This window comes from Malassezia vespertilionis, chromosome 6 (assembly GCF_029542925.1).
Source record: "Malassezia vespertilionis chromosome 6, complete sequence".
Lineage (NCBI taxonomy): Eukaryota > Fungi > Basidiomycota > Malasseziomycetes > Malasseziales > Malasseziaceae > Malassezia > Malassezia vespertilionis.
In genome coordinates, this window is record NC_079252.1 from 381,711 (window position 1) to 407,581 (window position 25,871).

General features: G+C 57.8%; 15 protein-coding genes across 15 annotated transcripts; 10 read left to right on the forward strand and 5 right to left on the reverse strand.

The window, feature by feature from the left end:
* Position 1: 1 nt before the first annotated feature.
* On the forward strand, positions 2-2,560 carry MVES1_003080 (uncharacterized protein; the record flags this gene model as incomplete). The annotated part of the gene is made up of 1 exon (XM_056207896.1): positions 2-2,560. One exon carries the CDS (start codon positions 2-4, stop codon positions 2,558-2,560), a length of 2,559 nt encoding a protein of 852 aa, XP_056063871.1.
* Position 2,561: 1 nt separating this feature from the next.
* On the reverse strand, positions 2,562-3,785 carry SLX1 (Slx4p interacting protein; the record flags this gene model as incomplete). Its single annotated transcript, XM_056207897.1, has 1 exon — positions 2,562-3,785. One exon carries the CDS (start codon positions 3,783-3,785, stop codon positions 2,562-2,564), a length of 1,224 nt encoding a protein of 407 aa, XP_056063872.1.
* Positions 3,786-3,929: 144 nt separating this feature from the next.
* Positions 3,930-4,877, forward strand: MVES1_003082 (uncharacterized protein; the record flags this gene model as incomplete). The annotated part of the gene is made up of 1 exon (XM_056207898.1): positions 3,930-4,877. One exon carries the CDS (start codon positions 3,930-3,932, stop codon positions 4,875-4,877), a length of 948 nt encoding a protein of 315 aa, XP_056063873.1.
* Positions 4,878-5,407: 530 nt separating this feature from the next.
* On the forward strand, positions 5,408-6,424 carry oca3 (TPR-like protein; the record flags this gene model as incomplete). Its single annotated transcript, XM_056207899.1, has 3 exons — positions 5,408-5,617; positions 5,706-6,200; positions 6,227-6,424. The coding sequence occupies 3 exons, from the start codon at positions 5,408-5,410 to the stop codon at positions 6,422-6,424; spliced, it is 903 nt and encodes a 300-aa protein (XP_056063874.1).
* A 493-nt stretch (positions 6,425-6,917) lies between these two features.
* GLC7 (protein-serine/threonine phosphatase) lies at positions 6,918-7,980 on the forward strand (the record flags this gene model as incomplete). Its single annotated transcript, XM_056207900.1, has 3 exons — positions 6,918-6,978; positions 7,012-7,143; positions 7,181-7,980. 3 exons carry the CDS (start codon positions 6,918-6,920, stop codon positions 7,978-7,980), a joined length of 993 nt encoding a protein of 330 aa, XP_056063875.1.
* Positions 7,981-8,404: 424 nt separating this feature from the next.
* On the forward strand, positions 8,405-9,016 carry MVES1_003085 (uncharacterized protein; the record flags this gene model as incomplete). Its single annotated transcript, XM_056207901.1, has 1 exon — positions 8,405-9,016. The coding sequence occupies one exon, from the start codon at positions 8,405-8,407 to the stop codon at positions 9,014-9,016; it is 612 nt and encodes a 203-aa protein (XP_056063876.1).
* A 196-nt stretch (positions 9,017-9,212) lies between these two features.
* CLP1 (polynucleotide 5'-hydroxyl-kinase) lies at positions 9,213-10,907 on the reverse strand (the record flags this gene model as incomplete). Its single annotated transcript, XM_056207902.1, has 1 exon — positions 9,213-10,907. One exon carries the CDS (start codon positions 10,905-10,907, stop codon positions 9,213-9,215), a length of 1,695 nt encoding a protein of 564 aa, XP_056063877.1.
* A 54-nt stretch (positions 10,908-10,961) lies between these two features.
* Positions 10,962-12,173, forward strand: MVES1_003087 (uncharacterized protein; the record flags this gene model as incomplete). Its single annotated transcript, XM_056207903.1, has 1 exon — positions 10,962-12,173. The coding sequence occupies one exon, from the start codon at positions 10,962-10,964 to the stop codon at positions 12,171-12,173; it is 1,212 nt and encodes a 403-aa protein (XP_056063878.1).
* A 55-nt stretch (positions 12,174-12,228) lies between these two features.
* MVES1_003088 (uncharacterized protein) lies at positions 12,229-12,773 on the forward strand (the record flags this gene model as incomplete). The annotated part of the gene is made up of 2 exons (XM_056207904.1): positions 12,229-12,368; positions 12,491-12,773. 2 exons carry the CDS (start codon positions 12,229-12,231, stop codon positions 12,771-12,773), a joined length of 423 nt encoding a protein of 140 aa, XP_056063879.1.
* Positions 12,774-12,967: 194 nt separating this feature from the next.
* Positions 12,968-15,093, reverse strand: TKL1 (transketolase; the record flags this gene model as incomplete). The annotated part of the gene is made up of 2 exons (XM_056207905.1): positions 12,968-14,987; positions 15,050-15,093. 2 exons carry the CDS (start codon positions 15,091-15,093, stop codon positions 12,968-12,970), a joined length of 2,064 nt encoding a protein of 687 aa, XP_056063880.1.
* A 150-nt stretch (positions 15,094-15,243) lies between these two features.
* Positions 15,244-17,070, forward strand: MVES1_003090 (2-isopropylmalate synthase; the record flags this gene model as incomplete). Its single annotated transcript, XM_056207906.1, has 1 exon — positions 15,244-17,070. The coding sequence occupies one exon, from the start codon at positions 15,244-15,246 to the stop codon at positions 17,068-17,070; it is 1,827 nt and encodes a 608-aa protein (XP_056063881.1).
* Positions 17,071-17,176: 106 nt separating this feature from the next.
* Positions 17,177-17,986, forward strand: MVES1_003091 (uncharacterized protein; the record flags this gene model as incomplete). The annotated part of the gene is made up of 1 exon (XM_056207907.1): positions 17,177-17,986. One exon carries the CDS (start codon positions 17,177-17,179, stop codon positions 17,984-17,986), a length of 810 nt encoding a protein of 269 aa, XP_056063882.1.
* On the reverse strand, positions 17,987-18,942 carry MVES1_003092 (uncharacterized protein; the record flags this gene model as incomplete). The annotated part of the gene is made up of 3 exons (XM_056207908.1): positions 17,987-18,356; positions 18,386-18,834; positions 18,937-18,942. The coding sequence occupies 3 exons, from the start codon at positions 18,940-18,942 to the stop codon at positions 17,987-17,989; spliced, it is 825 nt and encodes a 274-aa protein (XP_056063883.1).
* Positions 18,943-19,513: 571 nt separating this feature from the next.
* On the forward strand, positions 19,514-20,465 carry PEX19 (Peroxisome chaperone and import receptor; the record flags this gene model as incomplete). The annotated part of the gene is made up of 2 exons (XM_056207909.1): positions 19,514-19,562; positions 19,591-20,465. The coding sequence occupies 2 exons, from the start codon at positions 19,514-19,516 to the stop codon at positions 20,463-20,465; spliced, it is 924 nt and encodes a 307-aa protein (XP_056063884.1).
* Positions 20,466-20,473: 8 nt separating this feature from the next.
* On the reverse strand, positions 20,474-25,818 carry MYO1_2 (class II myosin; the record flags this gene model as incomplete). The annotated part of the gene is made up of 4 exons (XM_056207910.1): positions 20,474-21,656; positions 21,682-21,847; positions 21,991-25,579; positions 25,606-25,818. 4 exons carry the CDS (start codon positions 25,816-25,818, stop codon positions 20,474-20,476), a joined length of 5,151 nt encoding a protein of 1,716 aa, XP_056063885.1.
* Between the last annotated feature and the right edge of the window lie 53 nt (positions 25,819-25,871).

Below are 25,871 nucleotides of genomic sequence, written 5' to 3' on the forward strand. Positions count from 1 at the left end.
CATGCCCAAAGCACGGCGCGCTGCAACGCATGCACCGCGGCACAACCCGCTCCATCGGGCGTGTGTGCAAGTCCAGGGTGTTGCCCAAGAGGAGGTCGTGCCTGTACTGGCAAAACTGCCCGACAGCGCGCAAGGCGCGGCAGCATCGCCCGGAGAGACGGTTTGGGCGCTCGCCTCTGTCTCCAACCTACTTGCCGACGATACAGACGGAAAGCACACACGGCTGCTGCTATCGAAGAATATTATTGGCCGTGTCCTATACGCACTCGATACGTGTACAGACCTTGAGGTGCGCCGCGAAGCGAGCGGCGTCCTGCGCAATATATGTCTCGACGGCCATGCAGAGATGCTCGGCGAGGTAGCCAACAAAGGCGGCCTCGACATTGCGCTGCGCTGCCTGCGCTGGGCAGCACTAGGGCTGCAGAGCCACGAGCGCAGTGTCGAACGTGCGCGTGCGCCGCAGCAGGAAGAACGCGCGCGCCTCTTGACCAAGCCCGTCGAGGAGATGAACCGAAAAGAACGGCGGCACGCGGCAAAACTGCGCGCCGGTGTGGTGCTTGATACAGACGTGGCATCTGCAGCATTTGCACTGGATACGTCCGATGTGCTCGACCTGCAGGGGTGGGGCGCCGATGCTGCCGCGTCGCTGCGCGCCATGGCGCCCGACGCAGCGCTGAGTCTTGTGGAGATGTGCGCTTCGCTCGTTACGCTTGTGGGCTGTGCTGCTGAGGCCAGTGAGAAACTTACCACCAAGCTCGCCCAGTTTGACTGGCAGCGCGACGCGATGGACGAGACTGCTTCGGTAGAACGCAGCGCGTACGCTGGCGAAGGACTGTGTACCTGGCTGTGCCAGGCGCTCTGGCTTGGCATGGAAGGTGCCTCCACGCTCCAGGCGCCGCTGTGCGACGCAGTCCTTGCTCTTGTGACTGCGAGTGCCAACACTTTGTGCGCACTGACCGAGGAAGACGCGTGTGTACTTGCGTGCGCTTTGGCGGGCCTCCCAACGCAGCTGCCGAGCGCCAAGCGCAAGAAGCGCGATCGGCAAGCCAAGCCCGTCGCACTGCCGACGCCTGCAGCGCAGCGTGCAGCGATGGCGCGCGGAAGTGCACGTCTCGCGATTCTCGCTCGCGCTGTGGACTTTGTGCAGGAGAATGCCGCGCCGGCCATGGCCGTGTTTGGCACGATGGCCGCCGGCGTACTGTGCAATGTGCACTGCGCCATGTACACGCCTATGGCACAGGAAGCGTTGGAGGCGGTAGAGACGCGTGTGACTGTAGCGCACCGTGGCCCGCTCGACGCGTTTGTTGTGCACACGGTGCTCGCAAAGCTGGTGCATCTGCTTGCCACGAGCGATGTGCACCATACCGACGCATTGCACACGGCCGAGCTTGCACTCGAAATTTTGGCCGAGATGATGAGCTCGCTGGCAAAAGGCGCGGAAGAAGCGCCCTTTATTGCCGCGCCGTCGATGGAGCAAGATGACTGCGCAATGCCGTGCGACGAAGCGCTGGGCGAATGCGATGCACCGTTTAATGAACTGGGGCATGCGGTATTTGCCCACGTCCTCCAAACGCCTCTCCTCGATGTCCTTGCCAAGTATGCGGCACCGTCCGCAGCCGCAGAACAAGTGTCGGAGCATGGCGCGGCGCTGCGTGCATTGGCGCAGCGTGCGCTTGCCGTGCTCAATAATTTCTTGTTGCGCCTCGCGCTGTTTGCGCCGCCGCCGCCTTCGCAGTGGCCTGCTGAGAAGCATGCACTTGCACGCATCTCGATGTGGCGCGCTTGGGTCAGCACACGCTTCCTCGACCAGGCAGCGGGTCACAGTGGTGCCGGCGATGCATCGCCAGTGTTGGGTACAGCTGGAGAAGAGCTGCGCTGTGCGTGGAGGCACTGCTTTGCCATTGCCGCGCATTGGGCCGCAGTGCCGAGCGTAGCGGAGGCCGATACCAGTGTAGAGCACCCAGCACCGTCTATTGCACACGATGGTCTGGCCATGTTCGACACATGTCTTGGGTGCATGTGGTCGATTGCGCGTCTCCTGGAAGGCCAGCTTGACATTGACGACGGCGGTGCGCCCACGGCGCCGGTGCAGGCGCTGATTGCATCCTACCACGCTACACAGCTTGCGTCTGTGCGTGTAAAGAGCATGGGCACGCTTGCCCTGCTTGCGCGGAGCCAAGTCTACCTTGCCACCTCGGCCACCGTTCCGCCCAGTACGATGCGTGCATACGCCATCCTCGGCGAATTTTTTATACACGCCGTGCAAAATGTACCCAATCCGCAGCACAGCACAGCAGCAGAGACGCTTGTTGCGGCCCTTAACGCGGTGATTGACACGTACGCAAACGAACTCGCGCCGTGGGACGTTGTGTACCGCGAGCAAGGCATGCAAGAAAAACTCGTAGCGGCGCTCCCTACCATGGTCTCTATCGTACGTATGCCCGCGCGCTCACCACAGGCCAAACACGTGGACCGGCGTGCGAATCCGTCGTTATATGGGGCTGTATCGGAGAGCGTAGACAATTTGCGCGGGTTCCTCGAGTACCGTGCTAGTTTGTAGACTAGACCGTGTCTGCGCGACGGAAAATGCGACGCACAATATCAGGCCACGGCACGCTGCGCGATGCGCAGGTAGGACAGGGGCATGCGACGGGCAGGCAGAATGTGCGCTGGTGTGCCGTGTCGGTCGCCGTGCGTGCAAGGCATTCCAGATGGAAGTGGTCTGCACACGCATCGACGCCCGTGTCGGTGAGGGATGCTTCGGGGCATGTGGTATACGAAGTTGGGTCGTGTTTGTGAATCGGCTGCTTGCACAGCGCACAGGTTACGTGTGCAGGCTGGGTGGCCAGCAGCCTGCGCTCAATTTCCGCCGCAGTTAGGTCCGGGGCGGCGAGGGGTAAAAGATTGCGCGTGCGGCCGCGCGTCTTGGGCAGCGGCGGAAAGTGTGCGCTCGGGGCGGAGGCGAGGTGTGCCCAGGAAAAGTTCAGCGCTGCAGCGTCCCTAGCGGGCGGCATAGCCTCTGCCCACGCGCTCAACGGTGCTGGCTGCTTTGTGCGCTTTGGCTTCTGCTGCGATTTCTGCCAAGCCGAGGCCGTTTCTGCCTCACGCAGCGGCGGGAACGCTGCCCCATTTTGCTCGAGCGGCACGCGCAGTCCGTCCACGCCGCGAAAGTCACACACAGTGCGCGGAAATGGCGAGGAGAGTGTGCGGCCTGTGACGCGGCCCTGCTCATACCTCGGCACTTGCTTGACTTGCCGCTCTAGGTAGAGCCACTGGGCGTACGCAACCTCGGTCATGAACGCCACAGACAAGCCCCAGAAACAAAACGGCTCGGAAGCAAGGAGCGCACGCATGACAATAAGCCGCTGCTCAGGAACACTGCTCACGCGGGCTTTTGTGCGCACCTTGCCGTTGCGGCCTTTGTACGTCTCGACGCGGTCTGACGGGAAAAGGGGAAGCGCGCTGCGGCCCGTGTGGACTGCGTGATCACCACAAACGCCCGCCTCGCGCAAATGCCGTGACACATGCGGCGACTGCCACGACCATTCAAACTGCAGCGCGGCGATCCGAGAAGGGAAGCCAAATACCAACGCGTCCATCGTCCACGGCCGCGCCATGCGCGTCATAAATGCACCGTGCTTTATGAGCCCGTTGTGCTGGCGGATTCTACGCACTGGGTCAGGCGTCGAGCCTACATAAGTATGGTTTGGCCGCGATAAAGAGCGCAGCAAGTAGCATGCGTACTGCGCCGGCGTTCGATGCTGCGCCAGCGTCGATGTTCCCATGTGGAGCACCGCACGCTGTGCGCGTCTGTGGAGCAACACGGGTATGGGAATTAGAACGCAAACCCCGTGGGTTGTGGAAGTAAACACAATGCAGCGGGAAGCTGTGACGGCCACGGCCGCGCGGACTGCCACGTTGTGCCGATCATGTGTGCAACCCCCGTGATTGTATGGTGCCACCCGCGCTCGTGCTCAACCGCGTTTGAGCGTGCCTTTTTGCAGCGCAAAGACACACGTGCGTGGCACGAACCGCTGGGCGACCCGTTCTATTACGCACACGACCGTGCGTGCCGACGCTTTGATGAGGACGAGTGCGCCAAGTCGGCGTCTTACCACACGAGCATCGAGCAGACGCTCGTGGGCATTCTGGAGCAGTCTGCGACGGCCAACGAAGGCGCGCCGTGCCGCTACATTTTTATCAAGGACATGGCGCTGTACATATTCTCCCAGGCTACGTTGCATGCTTTACACCCAGACTCGCGCGTATTTCCCGCGGCTGAGACGGCGTATACGCAGCTCACCAAAGGAGACAATCCAACGGTTGTGTCCACCGCGCTCCTCCGCCGGTTCAAACATACGTTCCTGGTGCGCACGCCGGAGAGGAGTGCACCGAGCTACTACAAATGCACCGAAGAGCACGCCGCGGGCTTTCAGTTTTTTGACCCTGCCGAGATGGGCTACACGGAGCTGAAGCTTTTGTACGACTGGATCGCGGACCCCAGCTCCGCATTCCATCGCGACGAGCAGGACGAAGAAAAGTATAAGGCATGGCCCGTGCAAACGCAGCCCATGCCGCCCCCGCTGGTGGATGCCGCTGTACTGGTCGCAGAGCCGGAAGCTACGGTGAAGCACTACTGTGCACAGTCCGGCATTCCATTTGAGGAAGAGATGCTCTCGTGGAAGTCGGGGCGTGTCGACCAATTCGAAAAATGGGGCACGTACCACGACAAGGCTGAAAAAAGTACGGGCTTTTACGACGACTCCAAGAAGCGGCAGACAGACACAAAGCAGCCGCCGATTGTGGAACAGACGATCGCTGCTGACATGCCCACGTACGAGTACCTGTACGAGAAGCGCACCATCCTGGGCTCATAGACTATGCGCACTTCTCGATGTCGTGGCCCATATGTAGTAGTAGTTTCTACTCATACTTCCTTCACTTTCAACTCGCCTTCCTTGAATTGGCGCGCCCACTGTATGGTCAGCATGTGCAGGAAACAAACCATTTCAGAGGGAATATGGTGGGTGGGAGACTGGTGCCGCCACTCGCGCTCGGCACTGTACGTCCAAAGTCCATATGCAGCAATGCCAATACCGACGCCAACGACAAACGTGTTCGTGGCCCAGTTTTTCGGGCTGCGCTGTGTTACCACGTGAATTACGAAACGTACCGGGTCCACCAGCCACCTGGATTGTTAGTGACTCAAGTAGGAGTACGTACCAGCAGGGGTCCAGACTTCCTTGGGGTAAGGGTAGCGCGGTCCAGCTCCCTGCATGTCAGCCGTGCCACGCAACGTACCATTTCGTGTTTGCAAGCACAGCAAGCCTGGCCGTGGCACGAGAACCCAACCTCGGCCGAGAGGGCTCGCGTGTCGCGGCACGGCGGCTGCCGGCTGCCACTCGCCATGTCGACGGAGCCGATTACGCTTGACCGCGCGCTGGAATGGCTTGCAGAGCAGCGCATTTTGCAGGAGCGCAAACCGTACGATGTCGTGCGTATGGGCGAATGGATTCTTGAACAGAACCAGCTTGGCGCATTGGGTGACGATTTGTGGGCATTCCTCGAGCAGGTAGCTTTGGCCGCCGCGGAACTTGGCAATTATGAGCTGGCAGAGGTGTGTGTGGCGCGGCGTACTTATGCAGCTTTGCCTATCGCGTCTTACTGCGCGCTTCCCAGATTCCGCGCGTGTTGTTCTCTTACAGGGCACCATTCTCGAGGCCAAGGGCCTGTTGCAGGAGGCACGTACGCTCTACACAGACTACCTTGGCAAAGACCCATCCAACATTGTGTGTTTTCCCCGATTTTCTGACACACAGCTTATCCATAAACGGTTGATTGCTGCGATTCGCAGCGGCCCCGACGGGCTTGCAGAGGCCACAGCAGAGCTGGCCGAGTTTGTCGATACATTCCCTCTCGACCAAGAGTCCTGGCTCGAGCTGGCCTCGCTGTATATGCAGCAGAACAAGTATGCACAGGCTGTGTACGCTTTGGAAGAGCTGCTTCTCATTGCGCCGCACAACGCGTTCTACTTGCTGGAGTACGCAGAAGTGCTCTACACCGCCGGCGACATTGGCAAGGCGTACAAAATCTACTTGCGCATTCTGGAGCTCAGCGATGGGATTCTTGCGCCGGAAAAGTACCGTGCCGCTGGGAAGATTCGTGGGCCATGGGTTCGCGCACTCTGGGGCCTGAAAATGGTGCGTGCCTGCTAAATTAACCTTAGTCTATTGTACAAATCCGCGCCGAGCACGCACCAAAACGCCCCGCAAGCGATGCCTTAGACATTGTGCCTGAAAAAGTGGATGCCGTGGATACATTGGTCACCAAGCTCCTGCTCGACTCGATCTATGCTCCCAACGTGCCGGATGCTACGCCTATAGATGTGCGCGCTGCTGTGCGCTCCATCCTCGCAGCCTCGTAGATACCCTATAGATTGCATCGCTCCACGCGTGCAGGACGCTCTGCTGCAGACGAATGCAAGGCCACGTGTCCCGCACAATGTTAATTCCAAACAAGTCTCGGCCGTGCCAGCCGAGCCCTCGGGCACGCAAGGAAAACCGCCCCGAGGAGCGAACAATTCTTGCGTCGACGCACCACCACGAGGTTGCGCGAGTCGTGTTTTCACCGTCTCTTTCGTCGTTTGTGTTTGGTTGTAGGATTATCGTAATCCTTCACGGAAAACCTCGGACTGTTTATCGAAACAGACGCCATTCCTTGTGTCTTTTGACGCGTGTTTTGAAGCTCTTGCCACTCTTCCTGCTCTGTATGTACGCCCTTGTGTACGCGTCAAAACATGATCCGGCGCTATCTATTTGCCGGCATGCATCTGTGCAACACGGTGCCTCATGTTTTGCGCTATTGCATTCTTATTTCAATCACTAACACGCCAGAACCAGTAAGGGACGACAGTAACCATGGCGGATACGCAAACCCCAGAAGTTGACATAGATAATATTATCGACCGGCTGCTTGAAGGTGCGTATGCTCTGGTGAAACTAACTGTATCAGTCCGTGGCTCGCGTCCGGGTAAGCCGGTTCATCTGGAAGAGTACGAAATCAAGTACCTCTGCTTGACCGCGCGTGATATCTTTATCAACCAGCCGATTCTGCTCGAGCTGGAAGCGCCTATTAAGATTTGTGGTACGTACACGCACGAGCATCATTCTAACGCATCTAGGCGACATTCACGGACAGTACTACGACCTACTCCGCTTGTTTGAATACGGCGGGTTCCCCCCCGAATCAAACTACCTCTTTCTTGGTGACTATGTTGACCGCGGCAAGCAAAGTCTAGAGACGATTTGCTTGTTGCTTGCATACAAAATCAAGTACCCCGAGAACTTCTTCATTCTTCGCGGGAACCACGAATGTGCCAGCATCAACCGCATTTACGGATTTTACGACGAGTGCAAGCGCCGTTACAACATCAAGCTCTGGAAAACATTCACTGATTGCTTCAACTGCTTGCCGATTGCGGCAATTATTGACGAAAAAATTTTCACAATGCACGGAGGTCTCTCGCCAGATCTACAGAGCATGGAGCAAATTCGCCGTGTTATGCGGCCGACAGACGTGCCGGATACGGGGCTTTTGTGCGACCTGCTCTGGTCCGATCCCGACAAGGATATCTCGGGCTGGTCTGAAAATGACCGTGGTGTCTCGTTTACATTTGGACCCGACGTTGTTTCTCGGTTTTTGGCGAAACACGATATGGATCTGATCTGTCGAGCGCACCAGGTCGTGGAAGACGGCTACGAGTTCTTTGCAAAGCGCCAACTGGTTACGCTCTTCTCTGCACCCAATTACTGTGGAGAGTTTGACAATGCAGGCGCAATGATGAGCGTGGACGAGACTTTGCTCTGCTCTTTTCAGATCCTAAAACCAGCAGAAAAGAAGCAAAAATATGCATATGGAGGGATCAATATGGGCCGGCCTGTTACGCCTCCTCGTAAACAGAAGAAGAAGGGTTCTGCATAATGCCTCGAGAGAGAATGTATATACCGATCCAACGCATGCGAAGTGCTGCTGCATCCACATTCTGCACGATGCGATTCTTCTCGGCGCCTCTTCAACTGATTTTTCTGTTGTGCGCGGCTATGGATTTTGTGGCTTATTCTAGGATTCGGGCGCGTTTCCTGGTTTGCAAGGCTGCGTTTTGTCATGTACTCTACTTTGCCGACTTCGTCTCCAAGTACTACCCCGCATGGCTTTTCCGTAGTTCTTATGCTGCAACTCTAGTGCGACTCTTCTGACTTCCTGTTCCTGGCCGTGTTGTTAAATCTGCGCGGTGCTTTTGCGCGTCCGCCCACAAACCGTGCCACATGGCTGCCCCACGCCTTGTCGTCGCGCAAGTCACGTGAAACAAGGTGGCTACTGCGCGCGAGTCCGGTCTAGGCTCACCATGGGAAAATCAGAGGAGCCTCCAGCGTACGAAGCAGACACGAACAAAGCAGGGAGCAGTACCGGTGAGGGAAACCAGAGCGAAGGACATCCTTGCAATCCCGACACGCGTCTTCTTCCTGAAGGCTTTGTCGACCAGTACGACCATAACTACAAACGCCACTTTTACGTCGATACAAGGGCGAACCCACCGCGCTCCTCGTGGCTCCATCCCAGCGACGAGTCCAGGCACGGGTATGCATCCCCGTCTGGACCTCCGCCAGGCCATCAAGGCTACCACCAGCAGGGCTACCACCAGCAAACATACCAGCAGCCCATGATGCAGCAGCCCATGATGATGCAGCAGCAGCCTATGATGATGCAGCAGCCTATGATGGGCGGTGGCCGCATGGGCGGCTTTGGTATGGGCCCAATGGGTGCCGGTCTTCTTGGCGGTGGCGCAGGTATGCTGGGCGGCATGGCGCTCATGAGCGGCATGGACAACATGCAGGACCACGCCTACGAAGATGGCTATATGCAAGGCCAGATGAATGATGGTGGCGATGGCGGCGGTGGTGGCGATTATGGCGGCGGCGACTTTGGCGGTGGTGATATGGGCGGTGGCGACTTCTAATTCTGCGCGCATCTGTCGTGTGCATATATAGCACTGCATTACATATCTTGCCAATGCAAATTCTGTTGCGTGAGCAATCACTTGTTACATACGCCAATCAGTGCCGTCTTGCTCGGCAGTTTTCCAGGCCGTGGTGATAGGACGGTCATTTTGCGCCGCGCTTGATCGACCTCCGCGCTGTGGTTAGCTTCGCATGTCATACGTACACATGCACGAGTCCAACCAAGCTCGCTCCTAGCAGCTCATCCTCGGTGCGCTCGCACTCGGAATCCGGCTTGCCGGGCTCGCCTCCGCCGCGCGGTGGCTCGACAAGAACAAGCACCGAGTGTAGGAGTGAGGAGAGGTCCGATGCAGAATTCACCGGGTCCAGCTTAACCACTTGCAGTCCGTCCATGGCACGCTCTGCGCCAATAGGCAGTGCTGATGAAGGCGCAATTCTGTCCTGGCCGACTCTGTAAATCTCCAGAAGATCAAGAGGAATCGTAAAAGAGTATGGGTTCAGCGTAGGCACGCCGCCCAGAGGCTCCATGTGGGAAGGAAAAACGTGGCTGTTCTCGTGCGGCGCGCCGTCCTCGTTGGCGAGGCCCGACTCTTGGGGCTTGGGCACACCCATGCCGTAGAAGTAGGAGCGTATTTGCAAGTCCTGCACCTTTTGTTTGTACAAGTCGTCCACGTCGACAGCGCCGCCAGACTTGGGTACTTTGACAATCTGCGGCGCGTCGGCGTTGGCGGAGAAAATCTTGGTCAGTTCCAAATTGAGCTTTTCGTGGCCCAGCACAACAAGTACGTCGACCTTGAACGCACGCACGCAGTACTGGATAAAGGAGTAGCGTGTGCGCGAGTCACCAGTGACTACACCCGGCATATCAAGCAGAAGGCCCGACATGCGCGCGCGCAAATCTTTCACGAGCCGCTTCTCCACAGAGTGAGCAAGCCAATCAACCACTCGGTGCGAATGCGCCTCGTTCTCGCGCACATTCTCCTTACCGAGCCACTGCACAAGCGGTACTACGCTCTCAACTGTGGACGCGGCCGGTGGCAAGGCGCCAGAGGTCTGTAACGTCACGCCGTACGGCAGCGCGGGCGACGGCGAAGGAAGGCAGTTCATTGGTGTGGGCGACAGTGGAATCGCAGAAATGCATCCGGGCACAGGCACTGCACCTGCATTTGGATCCAAATTGAGGACCATGGGCCACCATCCTGTAATGTCGCCCATCACCTTGGCTTCGTCAGGCTTTACCTGTTCTTCCTCTTCCCCCTCTTCTTCCTCTTCGTCTGGCGCAGCGCGCGACAAAATCTGTGCATCTTGTCCTTCTTCCACACTTGCTATAGCCGGTGAGCGGAGCGCATAATTAGCGAGAAACTTGATCAAGCTCGTCTTGCCCGCACTCTCCGGGCCAACCACCATAATCCGCGGTCCTTGGCCCGCCGCACGATAGAATTCCGATGGCGATGACACGTTCATGTTTTCATATGAGGGTGGTTCTGTGCGTGTGGCCACATCCTGCGCAGCAAGGGAGTCGATCAACGACTTGCCTGTGCGTAATTGCTCCCGCGCTCGGATCCTTGCGCGTTCCGCGGCCAAGTGCAAGTTTGCGCCGTAGGTATACAAGGGTGAAGGCTCGTCTGCCATGTACTCAGTCGATGCAGTCCCTACAATCTCAATCTCAGCCCCGCCCCACGACGAGATCGCAGCCTTCGCCTCGTTGCCAAACGTATACCAACGTTCCTGTGCGCCTCCGACCAATGGCGCGCCAAACACTTCTGCATCGCCATAGTGGCCCGAAATTGCGTCCTGCACAAAGCGCATAGACAGCACCTCGCCAGCTTCCAGCTCAAACCGGTATTCGGCGCGCGGCGGAAGGCGGATACGGCGCGCCCTTGACTCCATCACGGAAAGAAAGAAGTGGAAGAGCGGAGCAAATGTGGAGGTATCCACAGCCCCATGCCGCGGCCCAAACGCAAGGCGGAATGGAGTCAGGGTGCGCCGGAGAAACGCGTGCACCGTGAAGACGAGGACCCAGATTTTGCAGGTGAGGGCGTCCAGGTTAAAGCGAAGCAGGGCCAGGTCATTACCGATGGGTACGACTCGGAAGAGTCCGACGATGCCCAGCCTGGCACGCACCGACGGGGCTGGGGCAATGCAAAAGAAGAAGACGACGATATGTTTGCAGACAATGCCGAGTCCAAACAGGAGAATGGCAAGGAAAAGAAGGGCTATTTAAAGCTATCGGAAATTGAGGGCCAGGAGTTTGGTGCACGTACGCATGTGGGCGACGACGACGACGACGACGACGACGACGACGAGCAGGATCCAGAGTACGAGCTGGAGCGTGCTACGAAGGATACCCGGCCCCAAGACGCAAATGCAGACGCGGAGCGCACACCGCCAGGGTCGGATGATGAGGGTGCACATACGAGCCTCAACAAGCAAGGCATGGGCTTCAAGATTGAAAAGTTTAACATGAAGGCAGACTTGACCGCTGGTCAGTTTGACGAGGAGGGAAACTATGTGTGGAATAAAAAGGATCCATTTGCACAGAGCGACAGATGGCTTGAAGGCAACTATTCCAAGCACCAAATACGCGCCGCCAAAGAAGCACACAGCGCACGCGAGCGCATGGAAGAGGACCGCGTGCGCGAGACAGAAGCTGTGTACCCCACCATGGAGCACGCTGCGAAAGAACTCGTGGAGCTTATGGAGCCAGGAGAGTCTGTGCTAGATACGCTTCAGCGTACCGGTGCAGCGGCCAGCCGCGCCAAAAAACAAGGCGGAGGCGCAGCCGAGGAAACATTTGCGCAATTCACGCGACTTTCGAGCATTCTCATGACCAGCTTCAGCCAGGCAAATTTGTACGATGAAATGTACGAGGGTCTTGTACGTATTGTTCGGCGTGCTGGACTGGCGTCGGATGACTGGGACCCAGCTCGATCGCGGCGGTCAGCACAAGAATCGACCGCATGGGAGTACAAGTGGACGCCTGCGTACGTGGACGCGATGGACACGAAAGACTCGATGCAGATATTTGGCCCTTTCTCAGCCGAACAGATGCAAGCATGGTCTACAGAGGGCTACTTTGGCGCTGAGAATGCGCACATCCTTGTACGTAATGTAGGTAGCGATGCGTGGATTCAAGGGTCCGACGCAACGTGGTAGTGTTCGTACCCTCCACATCACGACCGTCTTTCAACCTACGGGCAACTTCCCCACCATGGCGCAAGTATGGAAGATGCTCTCGCGTGTGTTCCGAGTAGGACATGCGCGGTACTTGGTCGGGCGCGACTTGGCGAACAATGCATATTATGAGCTTCCAAGCCTGAGTGGATCGCAGGATCCCCGCCACACACGGCGGTAAGCAAGCAGCTACCGACTAACGACAGTGTAATGAAATGGGCCGTATGGAAAAACGCGTGCGACTATAATCCGAAGGCGGTGCCTGTGCAGTGGGAATCGTGGTTGAGGCACACACGCAGAGCCGCGCCGAGTATTGAAGAACTGGTGAAGGATGTGGAACGGCAGCAGCTTGTGTTGCACAATGCGCACATTTTGGAGACGCGCGAGCGGGCAAGACAGGCTGAGAAGGAGCTGCAGCGGGAGCACCAGCATGCGCTGGCGATTGAGGCTCAAAAGCAGCAGGCGCAGCAACGTGATCTGTTGCGCGCGCAGCAAGATCTCGAGCTGGCGGCGCAGAGCACGCAAGCGCCAGACACAACCATCCACGCCACCACCGTGCAGCCTCAGCGCCGCGGTGAATAGCTCGCATTGTATATCCACACCGTTCAATATGTCGCGATTAGATAGTTTGGGCCATTGTGCCGCCTGCGATGGTTACAAACTTGCGTCGAATTCATGCGCAAGTCCATCTGTACACGCAAGAATCAAACCATTCCTGGCCTAGCGCATAAAGCAAAAGCACCTCGGTCAATATTCGGCTCTAGCTACAAACGCTACTACTTCGCAAACTCAGCTTCCACTTCAATGGGGGAGACAAGCGGGGTCTTGGAGTTCTTAAAAGCGTCCACAACGCGGGCCGCCTTGCTGCTGATGTCCTCTGGTGTCATCTTGAATTTCCTGTACACGTCCTCGTAAGGAGCAGAAGCACCAAAGGTGTTGATGCCATGGTGCACATGAGCGTACTTGCCCCAGCCAAAGGTCGTGTATGCTTCGACAGAGAGAATCGGGTGGCCAGAAGGCAACACTTTCAAGCGGTACTCGAGGGGCTGGAGATCAAACACGCGGAAGCAAGGCATGGACACAAGGCGGGCTTTGATGCCCTGTTCCTTGAGCAGCTTGAGTGCCTCGGCACAGATGTGCACCTCGGAGCCAGTCGAAACAAGCGTGATGGTAGCCTCCTTGTCCTCGATCATAGCGTAGCCACCCTTGACTGTGTTCTCAATCGAGGAGCCCTCGAGTTGGGGCAGGTTCTGGCGGGTGAGTGCAAGGACCGACGGGGTGGTGTACGACTCAAGCGCAACCTTGTATGCACCTGACGTCTCGTTACCATCGGCAGGGCGCCAGAAGTCGAGGTTCGGCAAGCTACGCAGTGCCGCAGCAGTCTCGACGGGCTGATGGGTCGGGCCGTCCTCACCAAGGCCAATCGAATCGTGGGTAGCGATCCAGATCACCTGGAATTTGGACAGCGCAGAGAGGCGCACGGCACCAATCGCGTACGACACAAAGTTGAGGAAAGTGCCAGAGGAGGGGATGTGAAGACCGTAGGCGTGGATACCGTTCATGATCGCGCCCATTCCGTGCTCACGGACACCGTAGCGGATGTAGCGGCCATCATAATTGCCGAGCCTGGTCTCGGGCGGTTGGAAGTCAACCGCATTGCTCCAGCGGGTGTTGTTAGAGCCCGTCAAGTCGGCAGAGCCAGAGAGGAGCTCAGGAATCTCGTCCGCAATGGCATTGAGCACTGCCTCGGAAAGCTTGCGCGAAGCCATGCCCTTGTCCGAAGGCTTGTATGTGGGAAGCTTCTTTTCCCAGCCTTCTGGGAGCTTGTGTGCAAGGCGGCGATCGATCTGGGCCGCCTCGTCGGGGTACTTTTTAGAATACTTGCTGTACAGGTCTTTCCACTCAGAGTGCAGCTTGCCGCCCTTATCGCGGTAGCCATCGTACGCCTCCTGGACATCCTTGGGCACAACAAACGTCTCGTCGGGGTTGAAGCCAAACGCCTTCTTGAGCTGTATGATGTCGTCTTCCTTTAGCGGACTGCCGTGCACAGAAGCGGTACCCTGGTTCTCGGAGCCGTAACCAATCGTGGTCTTAACACGGATCATGGTCGGCATGTCCTTGCAGGTCTTTGCCTCCTCGAGTGTCTTGACCAAACTGTCCAAGTCGGTGTTACCATCGAGAACATGCAAGACGTTCCAGCGGTATGCACGCAAGCGCATCTCAACGTCCTCGGTAAAGGAGCAGGCCGTGTCGCCGTCAATGGTGATGCCGTTGTCGTCGTAAATCGCAACGAGGTTGTTCAGGCGCAAGTGACCGGCAAGAGAAAGAGCCTCAGCGCAGACACCCTCCTGGAGACAGCCATCACCAAGCACACAGTAGACCATGTTGTTAAAGATCTCGAAGTCGGGCTTGTTGAACGTCGCAGCGGCGTTCTTGCCAGCGATCGCAAGACCCACAGCGTTCGCAATACCCTGTCCAAGCGGCCCAGTGGTGACCTCGATGCCATCAGTGTGGCCAAACTCGGGATGGCCCGGGGTGAGCGAGTCAAGCGTACGGAAGGACTTGAGGTCGTCCATGGACAATTTGTAGCCCAAGAGGTGCAGCATAATGTATTGCAGGGCACATGCGTGGCCATTGGACAGTACAAAACGGTCACGGTTCGGCCAGTGCGAGTCTTTCGGGTCGCAGCGAATGAAGCGGCTCCACAAAATGTGCGCCACAGGGGCAAGGCCCATGGGGGCGCCCGGGTGGCCCGAGTTCGACTGCAGGTTAGCATATACTTTCGGCGCTACAAACCTGGTGCGTGATGTCCGCCGCAAGCGTGCCTGTGAGTTAGCGTGCACGCACTCCAGCGTTACGTACGGATGGTAGAAACTGCCTTGTTGTCAAATTCAGAAGCCATGTCAGATAGTTCGACGGTAGTCGGGAAGCTGCGTTCAGGGACGGGCCGCCGAGCGCACGGATTTGGTCCACGTGGCACAGCCTCCACGTGGCATGACTTACAGCCGCGTGGGGCGGCAAGGCTTGGTACCACTTTTTTTTCTAAACCAAGATGCATCCTGGAGAAAAGTATAGGCCATACACGCCTATGGACCTGAAGGACCGCCAATGGCCTTCCAAAGTGTGCCGTGAGGCACCTATATGGCTGTCGACCGACTTGCGCGACGGAAACCAGGCGCTAGCGAATCCCATGACCGAAGAGCAAAAGCTCCTTTTTTTCAAAAAATTGGTCGAGACCGGTTTCAAAGAGATTGAGGTAGCATTCCCCTCTGCGAGCGACACTGACTTTGGCTTTGTACGTCGCATCATCGAATCTGGACTTGTTCCGGACGACGTATGGCTCCAAGTCCTCACGCCCGCGCGCGAGGAACTGATTCGTCGCACGTTTGCGTCCGTCCAAGGCGCCAAGAATGTCATCATCCATATGTACAACGCTACAAGCCCCCTGTTTCGTGAGGTCGTGTTTGGCAACGATCAGGCGAGCACCACAGAACTCGCCGTACGCCACACCAAACTGGTCCGCGAGCTTGTGGACTTTTACAGCAAGCCAGAAAACGGCGGTACGACGTTCCGCTACGAGTACTCCCCTGAGACCTTTACTCAGACAGAGCCAGACTATTCCATCGAGATCTGTGAGGCGGTCATGGATGCGTACGGCAAAGCGTCGCCTGACCACAAGATCATCTTTAACCTCCCTGCGACCGTCGAGATTGGGCCGCCCAACCACTACGCAGACATGATTGAATACTTCTGCCGCAACGTCAAGAACCGGGACTCTATTACTATTTCGCTTCATCCGCACAATGACCGTGGTACAGGCATTGCTGCCACCGAGATGGGCTTGCTTGCAGGTGGCGACCGCGTAGAGGGATGTCTTTTTGGCAATGGCGAGCGGACGGGGAATGTCGACCTAGTCACCCTTGCCGTGAATCTCTACTCGCAGGGTGTGGAGCCAGGCCCAATAGACCTGAGCGACCTGCCGTCTATTATCGACGTCGTCACCTCGTGCAACGATCTTCCTGTCCACCCGCGCCACCCGTACGCCGGTGAGCTTGTCATGACTGCATTCAGTGGCTCGCACCAGGACGCGATTAAAAAAGGCTTTGCCGCACAGGACAAGCGCCGTGCCGAAGGCGATCTTACGTGGAGCATGCCCTACCTGCCCGTCGACCCCCAAGACCTTGGCTTGGACTACGAAGCGGTGATTCGTGTAAATAGCCAGAGCGGCAAGGGCGGTGTCTCCTATCTGCTCAACCAGGATTTGGGCGTGGATCTGCCGCGCAGGATGCAGGTTGCATTTTACCAAATCGTTCAGGCCGTCGCGGACGAGACGAGCCGCGAGATTTCCACCGAGGATATTACCCTCGTCTTTTGCAAAACGTACCATGTGCCGCTCGCCGCGCTCGGCAAGAACGAGGGTGCGTTTGCACTGCGCAGCTTTTCCCTCAAAGATGCGCAAGAACACGTGAATGGCCATACGAACGGCATAAGCACACCAGCGCGCGACGTCACCTTCAACGGCAAGATTGCGCACAATGGCAAGGTGGTCGACGTTGTCGGCGCGGGCAACGGCGCCATCTCTGCGCTGCTCGACGGCGTAGAGAAGACGTTTTCCATCTCGGTCAATGTCCGCGAGTACAGCGAGCATGCTATGAAAAAGACAAGCAATGCGATTCAAATTGGCTCGCGATCGGACAGTGGGCGCGGACAAACGCGCGGGCACGCGGCGTCGTACGTCGAATTGGTGCGCAACGACGACAGTGAAAAAAACGGTACGAGCAAGGTGCGTGGCTTCTGGGGCGTTGGCATCGATGTCGATATTACTGCCTCCAGTCTCAAGGCTGTGCTCAGTGCGCTTTCGAACGTAGTGTCGCACTGAAGAAGCACCTGGTGCATGACCAATAGTGTTCCGTAGCGCGACACAGATGTGGAGGCACTCGGCAATGGGCCCGAGGCGCCATCGGCGCTGTGCAGAGACCACCAACATGGGATTGTTTAAAGGGGCAGCGCTGGAAAATTTCGTGGAGCCGTATGCAGAGATGCTGCAGCTTCCGCACCTTCCGGCTCATATAAGCACAATCCTGCGTTCCTTTTTGTTTTGGTGCTCACTGCAGCTGCTTTCCGCTGGTATCTCGCCCAAGTTGTTCCCCAATGCATTTGCCAAGATGCGTGCGCGCACCAAGGTGCAGTGGGACATTCATTTCGTCTCTCTTGTGCACTCTTCCTTTATTGCTCCGATTGGACTGTACAACTTTTTCTACCCCGACAAAAACCTCGATCCATTTTTTGGATACACGTACCAAATCGGTCAAATGTACGCAATTGCAATGGGCTACTTTATTTGGGACATTATGATCTCGGTGCGCTATGAAGGCCTTCCATTTATCCTGCACGGCCTGCTTTCTTTTATCGCGCTCGCACTTGCATTCCGCCCGCTGCTCATGGTGTACGGCGCCGTGTTTGTGATTTGGGAGGCGAGCACGCCGTTCCTCAATATTCACTGGTTCTTGGACAAGATGGGAAAGACGGGGACCAAGGCGCAATTCGTCAATTCGCTTTTCCTGCTTGCCTCGTACATGGCTTCGCGCATGGTGCTGGGCGCTGTGTGTGCCTATAATCTCGTCTACCACCTCTGGTTCGTCGAGCATGTGCGCGACAATGTCCCAGTGCCCTTGCGCTTGTTCTACACGATCGGCGTGTCTTCGCTAATGCTTTTGAACTACATGTGGTTCTTTAAAATGGTGCGTGCCGTGCGGAAACGTTTCGAGCCAGCGGACGCGAAAAAAGCGCACTAGTCACTGCATGGCCTGCTCGCATACAAGCTTTGCAATGCAATCTTGCTCTGCAAGCAGTTGCATCACAAACGATTTGGATGTGCTGGGCGGCAGCGGCGCAAGCAATGCTTGTTTCGTGGCAGCCTCTTGCTGTGCTGCAGCACACAGCTGCTGGAGCGTGGACCGGACCGCGTTTTCGTTTGCACGCGAGATGGATTCGCGCATCCCTTGTATGGTGAGGCGCCATTGCCGCGCGGCATCCTCCTTGGACCGCGCCCCTGCCGTGTTCTGCTCTGTGTGCGACTGCACTTCGAGGCACACGAGCTGCAAGGCCACATGGAGTCGGTGCGAGGGATGTGCAGGTGCAGGTGCAGGGTGCATCGTATAATCACTAGAGTGAATAGCAGCAGGACAACGTACCCCCAGTATCCCTCTTCTCTTAGCAAAGCTCGCTTCCATTCGCCCATTTCGCCCTGTGCATCCAGCAGCGCGTCGACCTGGCTGTCGACAAGGATCTCTGCGTACTGGTTGCCCTTCCATGCGCCGTCGGAATGCACACCAAAAGGGAGCACAAACCCGTATTCGGCAAGCAAGAGTGCATTGGCGTGTGCGCCATAGGTAATACACACTTCCGCACCGGCCGCTACGCCGTCGCTTGGTGCATACAGCTCCAGCCCATCGCGTGCATTGTACCGTACCTTGCATTCGCGCGCTGCAATCGGCGTATGATTCGCCATATCGAGCAATGGCGCCATGGTAAAATTGTCCGCGTGGTGGGTATAGTGCAGATCCAAATAGACACAGCGCGAGTTTACACAGAGCCATGCCCAGAGGAATGCATCGCGCCGCAAGGATGGTGGATTTGTGTGCTGTGTAATTGCGCGCCATACGTCATTGATGTCGTTTGTATGCTGGAATTAGCAGGCGCTGGCGTACCATGCTTTGTACGACCGACCAATCGCGTTCGAAACGTTCATCCACCCGGTTGGCACAGAGCGCCGCGGATGTAGGTAAGCATTGAAGCAGCGCATCTCCTTGCTCCATCCCCTGCACTTTCCATGCAAGCGGTGTGGTGGCAAACGAGGCGGGGAGCGTCGCGAAGAATGCATGCAAATGGGTCTCCACGTCAGGGCACGCCTTCCACAAAGCGAGCGCACAGGCAAGAAGTTGGTGTGTAGACAGCGTCGGCCATGTGCCACGGCTAGATCGCTTTCGTGGCACGCAGCGCAGCGGAGAATGCCGTGCGAGCTGGACAGGGTTAAACAGGGCCTTGGGCGGCACGGCGAGCAACAGTTCGCCAGGCTGCGGTGAGCGGCGTTAGCACCTACCTTGGCAGATCGCGTCGCAACCAGGCCACGCCCCGCTGTAATTAGCCCACTCGCGCACCTACCGGGCACTTGATCCGACACCGCCACTTGCGTCACAGGCCGCGTCGACGCGTCGGCCACCCACGTTGCCAAGCGGTCCTGCATGTGGGGAAGAAGGCTCGCATTTCGCCACGTGGTGCTTTGCCTACGCGCGGGTTTCTTTTCCGCGTCGGCACAGAATATGGCGCCTCCTACAGCATCTGTGGTGGATGACTTGGACGACCTCGACGGTACGCGCACGCCACGCTCTGACTGTAGATGTACTCGATGACTTCAACCAAAAGCCCGCGTCTTTGCCGGAGCCTGCGGAAGATGCAGCGCAACACGCCACCGAAGACCCGCTGTCTGACGACTTTGTGCAGGAGCTAACAAACAATATGGAGAGCTTTATGGCACAGCTGGGGAAGAAGGAGGCGGGAAAGGATTTTCCGTCGGTGCCTCCGCCGGGTGCGAATGCGACTGGGGCTGAGGACGAGATGATGAAGCAGTTTGAGCGCATGCTTTCCAGCGCAGCGACTCAGGACACCACGCCCGACTCCGCACCCAGCGCCATTGAGTCTAGCGATGCATCGCAGCCCGACTTTCAGGACGCAGTGAAAGCGACGATGGAAAAACTGCGGGAATCTAACGACAACGCAAGCAAGCCGTCGAGCGGTGCGGGGAATCCGCTTGCGGGGCTGGGCTTGGACGGGGACGCGGATATTGCCAAGCTCCTCCAAACGTTGGGCGGAGCCGGCGGCGAAGGCGGCGACATGTCAGATCTCACATCGATGCTCAGCAGCATGATGGAGGACTTGATGAACAAGGACGTGCTCTACGAACCATTGAAGGAGATGCACGCCAGGTTCCCCGACTATTTTGCGTCTGAAAAAGGCAAGGCTCTTGCCGAGGAGGACCGGAAGCGGTTCAAGCAGCAGGAGGAGCTCATGGGCCGCATTCTGGCCGCATTCGACGCGCCGGGCTACAGCGACGCAAACCCAGAGCGCAAACACCAAGTCTCGGAGCTGGTCTCGCAGCTGCAGGACCGCGGCGCGCCTCCGGAGGAGCTGCTTGGCGATATGCCCCCCGAGCTTTCCGGGCTGAGCAGCATGTTGGGTGATAATGCGATGGAGGAGAACTGTGTCGTTATGTAGCAATGCATCTATTCATCCTCTAGCATCCCGCTTCGCTTGCGCCGTACGAGGGTGGCCAATGGAACGTCGTCTTCGTGTGTATATACAGGATCCGCAGGCGCACTCGCCAGCGCCGCCCACCGTGACGCTGTGGTTGGGGGCGCAGCGTTGAGGTACTCGTCCCAAAACTGCTGGTTATACTGCGGCGCGCGCACTTCGAGACCCTCACTGCCGCGGCGCACACGCACCGAAGCGTGCTGCAGCATGCGCTCCTCGGGCGCGTCGATCTCGTCATCGCTCGAGCCCGAGTCGTACAGTGCATCCTCATCCGATGCGTCGGAAAAGCCTTTTGTCGGCCTTGCGCGAGGATCGCGCGGAGGCCAAAAGTACTGTGCGTCTGGGTCCTTGAGAGAGACCGCGTACGAAAGCCCATCTTTGGGCGGACGCTGCCACGGCCACGCCCACCACACTACATTATGCCCCAAAATCGATGCGATATTCCGCCAGACTCCCACATCGAACGGGAACGCCGCGTATGGAATCTGGCCGCGCCGAATTTGGCGCGAGACGCGGTCCGTTTCCCAAGACTCGATCGAGGTCATGTTCACGGCGAGGAGGTAGTAGTGGTACAAGGTAAGAAACCCCACCATGCCAAACACTGGAATGGCAAACAAGAGATTAAGGACAAGGAGGACGACCACCGTATTGGACGGCCGGATAAAGTACCCGTCCTCGTTCCAGTAATCGGTTACGCGCAGGATGAGCATGCCGAGATGGTAGGATACAGTGAGGCACACTGCCGTCACAAAGCGCAAAAACGGCGCGTACGTCCCATGCCCAACACAGTTGCCGATCCAGGGGCAGTGATGGTCCATGCGCAGCACACAGCGACGACACACACGACAGTGGTGCGAGCGCGGTGGTTTGAAAGCGTCGCACTTGTGGCAGTACCGCCGGTGCTCAGATGGTGCTTTCGTCTCATCGTGCTGAGAAACAAGAACTGGCGCCCACCCGTTAGGGACACCGCCAGCGTCGGCGTTGAGACAGACATAATACGTCAGGTACAGGTAGCAGGCAAGGCAGTGGTGGGGAATCGTGGCCCCGAGGTATTGTGCAAATGTAAAAGAGCGTGTGTGTTGGTAGTACGGCCACATGATGAAGCACTGTGCCGTTACATGCAAAAAGACAATCAAGGAAATCACTCCGACGACCCTGGCGTGAGCGGATGAGAACGTACCAGATAATTTCGTAGGGACGGAGCATGGATCGGCCTTTGGGGCGAACCATGGTATAGTCAACCTCGATGCCGTGCAGCGCCTCGACGGCAGACGCGTGCGGCACGAGCAATGCATCCCGTTCTTCCATGACGGGCACAGCGGTGTGCAAAGGATACGTCTTGTTTACTAATGCTAGCTACGAGGGGGGGGCGCCGTTGGCGGCGCTGGCTGCGTTGGCTGCTCTCTTGCGTGCGAGGACCGCGGCAAACCCTCCAGGCTCGCCCATGCCAGGCATCACGGCAACTGTTGTTAGCATGGATAAAACGTACCGGGCGCGGCATTCGAGTCGGAAGGCGTCCATGACGACGTGAATGTAGACGCGGATGGTTTGGGCGGCGCAGGGGGGCGCGGCTTTGCTGCTGGTGGGGGAGGAGCGTCTTTGACAAGCTCCAAGTAGTCGGCAGGTACCCAGCCGGATACGTTGTCTTTCCGGGCAAGCCACCAGCCACTCGGTTCTTTCTCTTCAAGGGTGACGATGTCGCCTTTTTGCAGGGGCAGTTCGCCTTGCTCGGCGGTGTCGAACGGATAAAGGGCTCGGTACCGAGGAGGGCCTGCAGCTGGAGCTCGTGCTGGGGGACGTACGGCAGATGGCGTGGGCGCTGGGATAGGCGCTGCTGACGTTGCGATAGGCGCTGCTGGCGTTGCGATAGGCGCTGCTGGCGTCGGGATAGGCGCTGCTGGCGTCGGGATAGGCGCTGCTGGCGTCGGGATAGGCGCTGCTGGCGTCGGGATAGGCGCTGCTGGCGTCGGGATAGGCGCTGCTGGCGTCGGGATAGGCGCTGCTGGCGTCGGGATAGGCGCTGCTGGCGTCGGGATGCGCGCCGCCGCTGGCGCTGGCGCCGCCGGCACGGCACGAGCGCCCAAGTTCATGCTGCCAAAGTCGGTAGTAGGCGGTGCAAGGCCGCCAATTCCCGAAGACACGCTCGGCGCTGCCCCTGTCGATGGCGGCATAGAGCGAGTCGCTGGCGCTGCAGGGACGCCTCTAGGCGCGGACGGCACAGGCGCTGGGACGCTGCGTTGGGCCGCTGGGACGCGCCGCTGGGCCGGTGCTGGAACACTTCGTCCCGCTGCGCCTTGTCCAGGCCCGCCCGGCCGTAAGAGCCGCCCCTGCGTCACAGGCCGCACCGCCCCAGGCTTTTTCCTCGCCGGCGGACGCGAAACTGAATTGGGTGGCTCACCCGAAGGCACAAACACCGTCGAGCTCTTGTACACATCGCCGCGCGGAATCGACTCATCTTTCTTGAACGCGACATGTGCCTTCTTCCGCCCTTTGCGCATGTACTCAAGTTGCGGCGCGATATTTACATGCACACTTCCATGCGTCCCCTTGAGCACGTACGAGACAAACTCCGTCTTAAAATCCAAATGCAAAAGCGGGTCGCCCTCGTCTGCGCCTGTATTCAAAATAACCCAATCGTCGCGCAAGGTTGAGAGGCCAATACTGCGGATCGCCGTGAGAGGAATCCTGCGCTCACACACAGTCTGTGGCATTTTGTTCACGAGATGCGTGACCAGGATGTAAACAGTGTGGTTGGTCATGATCAGGAATCGCGGACTGGGCCGACTTGTGCGCCCCAACCGCGAGACAAGCAGCTGAGCACGAGCGCTAAAGACAGCAGGCTCACCATTCGAAATCCCCGCAGCGGCACGGAGCATCCTGCCTTCGGCAGCCCCTCCATTCACGTCCAAGTAATCGCCAAGGAAACGCCGCATACTGACCAAGGAAAAGCGGCGGCGCTCCTTGCGCCCAGCGAGGATTTGCGTGCCGTAGTCGCGCATGACAAGGAAATCGTTGCCTTCCCTGCTGCGCCGCCACACCCGCTGAATTCGGCGCGCACATTCATGCTTGTACCGCATGTAGCCACGGAAAGCACGCTGAATACGCATCGCCATATTGTGCCAGTAGCGATCGCGCATCGTTTCCAGCGCAAACAAGGTCTCGGGATTCTTGATAAAACCTTTGGACACGCCGAGCTGCCATTCGTCGCGAGGGATACCTGTATCAATACAAATCCGCTCGCAGCCACTGCGCGCGTCGCCTTGCCAGATATACTCGCCCGCATACGACGTGGCAGGGGAAAGCAAATAGAAGCGCTGGACAATCTTTTCGAACGTGTTGCGGTAGGCAAACCCAGCGCGGCGCACGCGGATATTCTCCTGGAGACCGAGGTATTTGATCTGGTGCAGAATGGCTTGCGTATCGTACTCGCTCGGGCTCTTGTTTTGGTTGGGTTTGATGGTGCGGATATAGGACGGCTGCGCACGCATCAAATTCTCCACCAGCAAATTGGCGCTCTGCTTGATACGATCGCCCGCACTCGGCGGGCGTTTCTTGCTCTCTGGGTCGGGTCTGTCCGGAAAGAGGCCTTTGAGGAACTGGTTGGAGGAGCTGTCGACAAGGTTGAGGATGTCTTTGAGCAGCGCATCTTTGTTCTTGTCCGTCATGCCTTGCACATTGTACATCACATCGCCGGCATAGTGCCGGATCAAGAACTTGTTTCCACGCGCCTCAAAGTGCGGGTTCGACGAGAGCATGGAGGATCGCTGCATAAAAGAGCTGTCCGCAGCGCTGGAGTCGGCGTGTGCGGTCGCCACAGCGTCGTTCAGCGTGCTAAAGATGCCGGGCGGCCGTTTCTCCTCGATCAGATCGCACACGATCTTGTTGTTAAAGTAGTCGATCGGCGTCCATTGGATCTGCTCTTGTGCGTATTCTTCTTGCTCTTTCTTCAAAGTGAGCTCGATAAAGATTTGCTGCAGCTTCTCGTTAACGTAGTTGATGCAGAGCTGCTCGAAAGAGTTGTTCTCGAAAATTTCGAACCCGTAAATGTCCAGCACGCCGATCACATTGTTCGAGGCGACGCGCGCATTGAGCGAGACATTGATGCGCGATACGATCCACTCAAACAAGTTGTTGTAAATCGCTTTACTCAGTGCGTCGCGCACGGCCGCAGCTTGGACTGTGTTGAGCGGCACTTGGTACACAGAGCCGCGCCGCCCGCCGCGCTGCGTCTCCATGATGCGCTCTGTCAAAGCACGGGAAATCGCAGCGGCATCGACTTCAAGGAGGTAGGCTAAGAAAGAGGGCACGTCGGGGTTCGCAACCTCGGCGTCTCCATGCGCATTCTCCGCAAACGATACATTGCCAAGCCAGAGAATGGCGGCGAGCATGCGTAAGATGCACGTCTGCTCGGCTTCGGTGAGGCCAATTGTGTGCATCGCGTTCACTGCAGCATGAAAGTCGGCTGTGTCGTCGATGCCGGGCACATCGAGGCACTTGCTGTCGGCAGTGTAGGTGTATGCTTCGGGACCTTGCAGCCCAAACATCTCGCGCTGCTGGGGCGTCGCTCCCTTGGTGAACTGGTAGAATATGTGGAAGTTGCGCTCGTTGCGGATCTGGCCCACCACGCGCCCCTTTTCCAGCAAGTAGTTGGTAATGTTGGCGCCGACGGGCTGGCCTTGGGCGTCAAACATAATTTCGAGGTACTTTCCGTGGCGGGAAGAGTTGTTATTCCGCAACGTCTTGGCGCACCCGAAACTTTCCAGCAGCGGGTTTGTGGCAAGCACCATATCCTTGATGCCGTGAATGCCAGAGGCGGCGCTGTCGCCACTGACAGCGGCAATGTACTGCATAATTCGCTTCGCCGCCTCGGTCTTGCCCGCACCGGACTCACCGGAAATAATCACGCACTGGTTCTCTTGGTAGGCAAGCATGTTGTAGTAGGCTCCTTCCGCAATCGCATACACGTGCGGCGCCATTTCCAATCTGTTCTTGCCGCGGTAGCTCTCAAGAATCGCGTCCGTGTAGATGCCCAAATCGCGGAACGGATTGACACTAATAAGCACATTGCCAATGTATGTCTGTTGTCAGTGTTAAGGCAACGCACGTAAATCTCGCCGTTGGCAAAGCGCTTCTGCAAGTTTTGGTTGATCGCGTCGTTGGTGATCTGCGTAAGGAGCGTCATGTCCGAGACGCCGGCCTGCGGTTTCTTGAATCCTTCGCGCCAGTCGGCTTTGACGATGCCGCGGTTAGATGACGCACCTGCACCGGGCACCGCGCGCCCCGCCTTTTTCGCGCCGGCTCGCTTCGAAATCACCATGTTGGTCGGTGGAGGGAAGCGGTGTCGGCCGCTCGGGCACTGCTGAGCTAAGC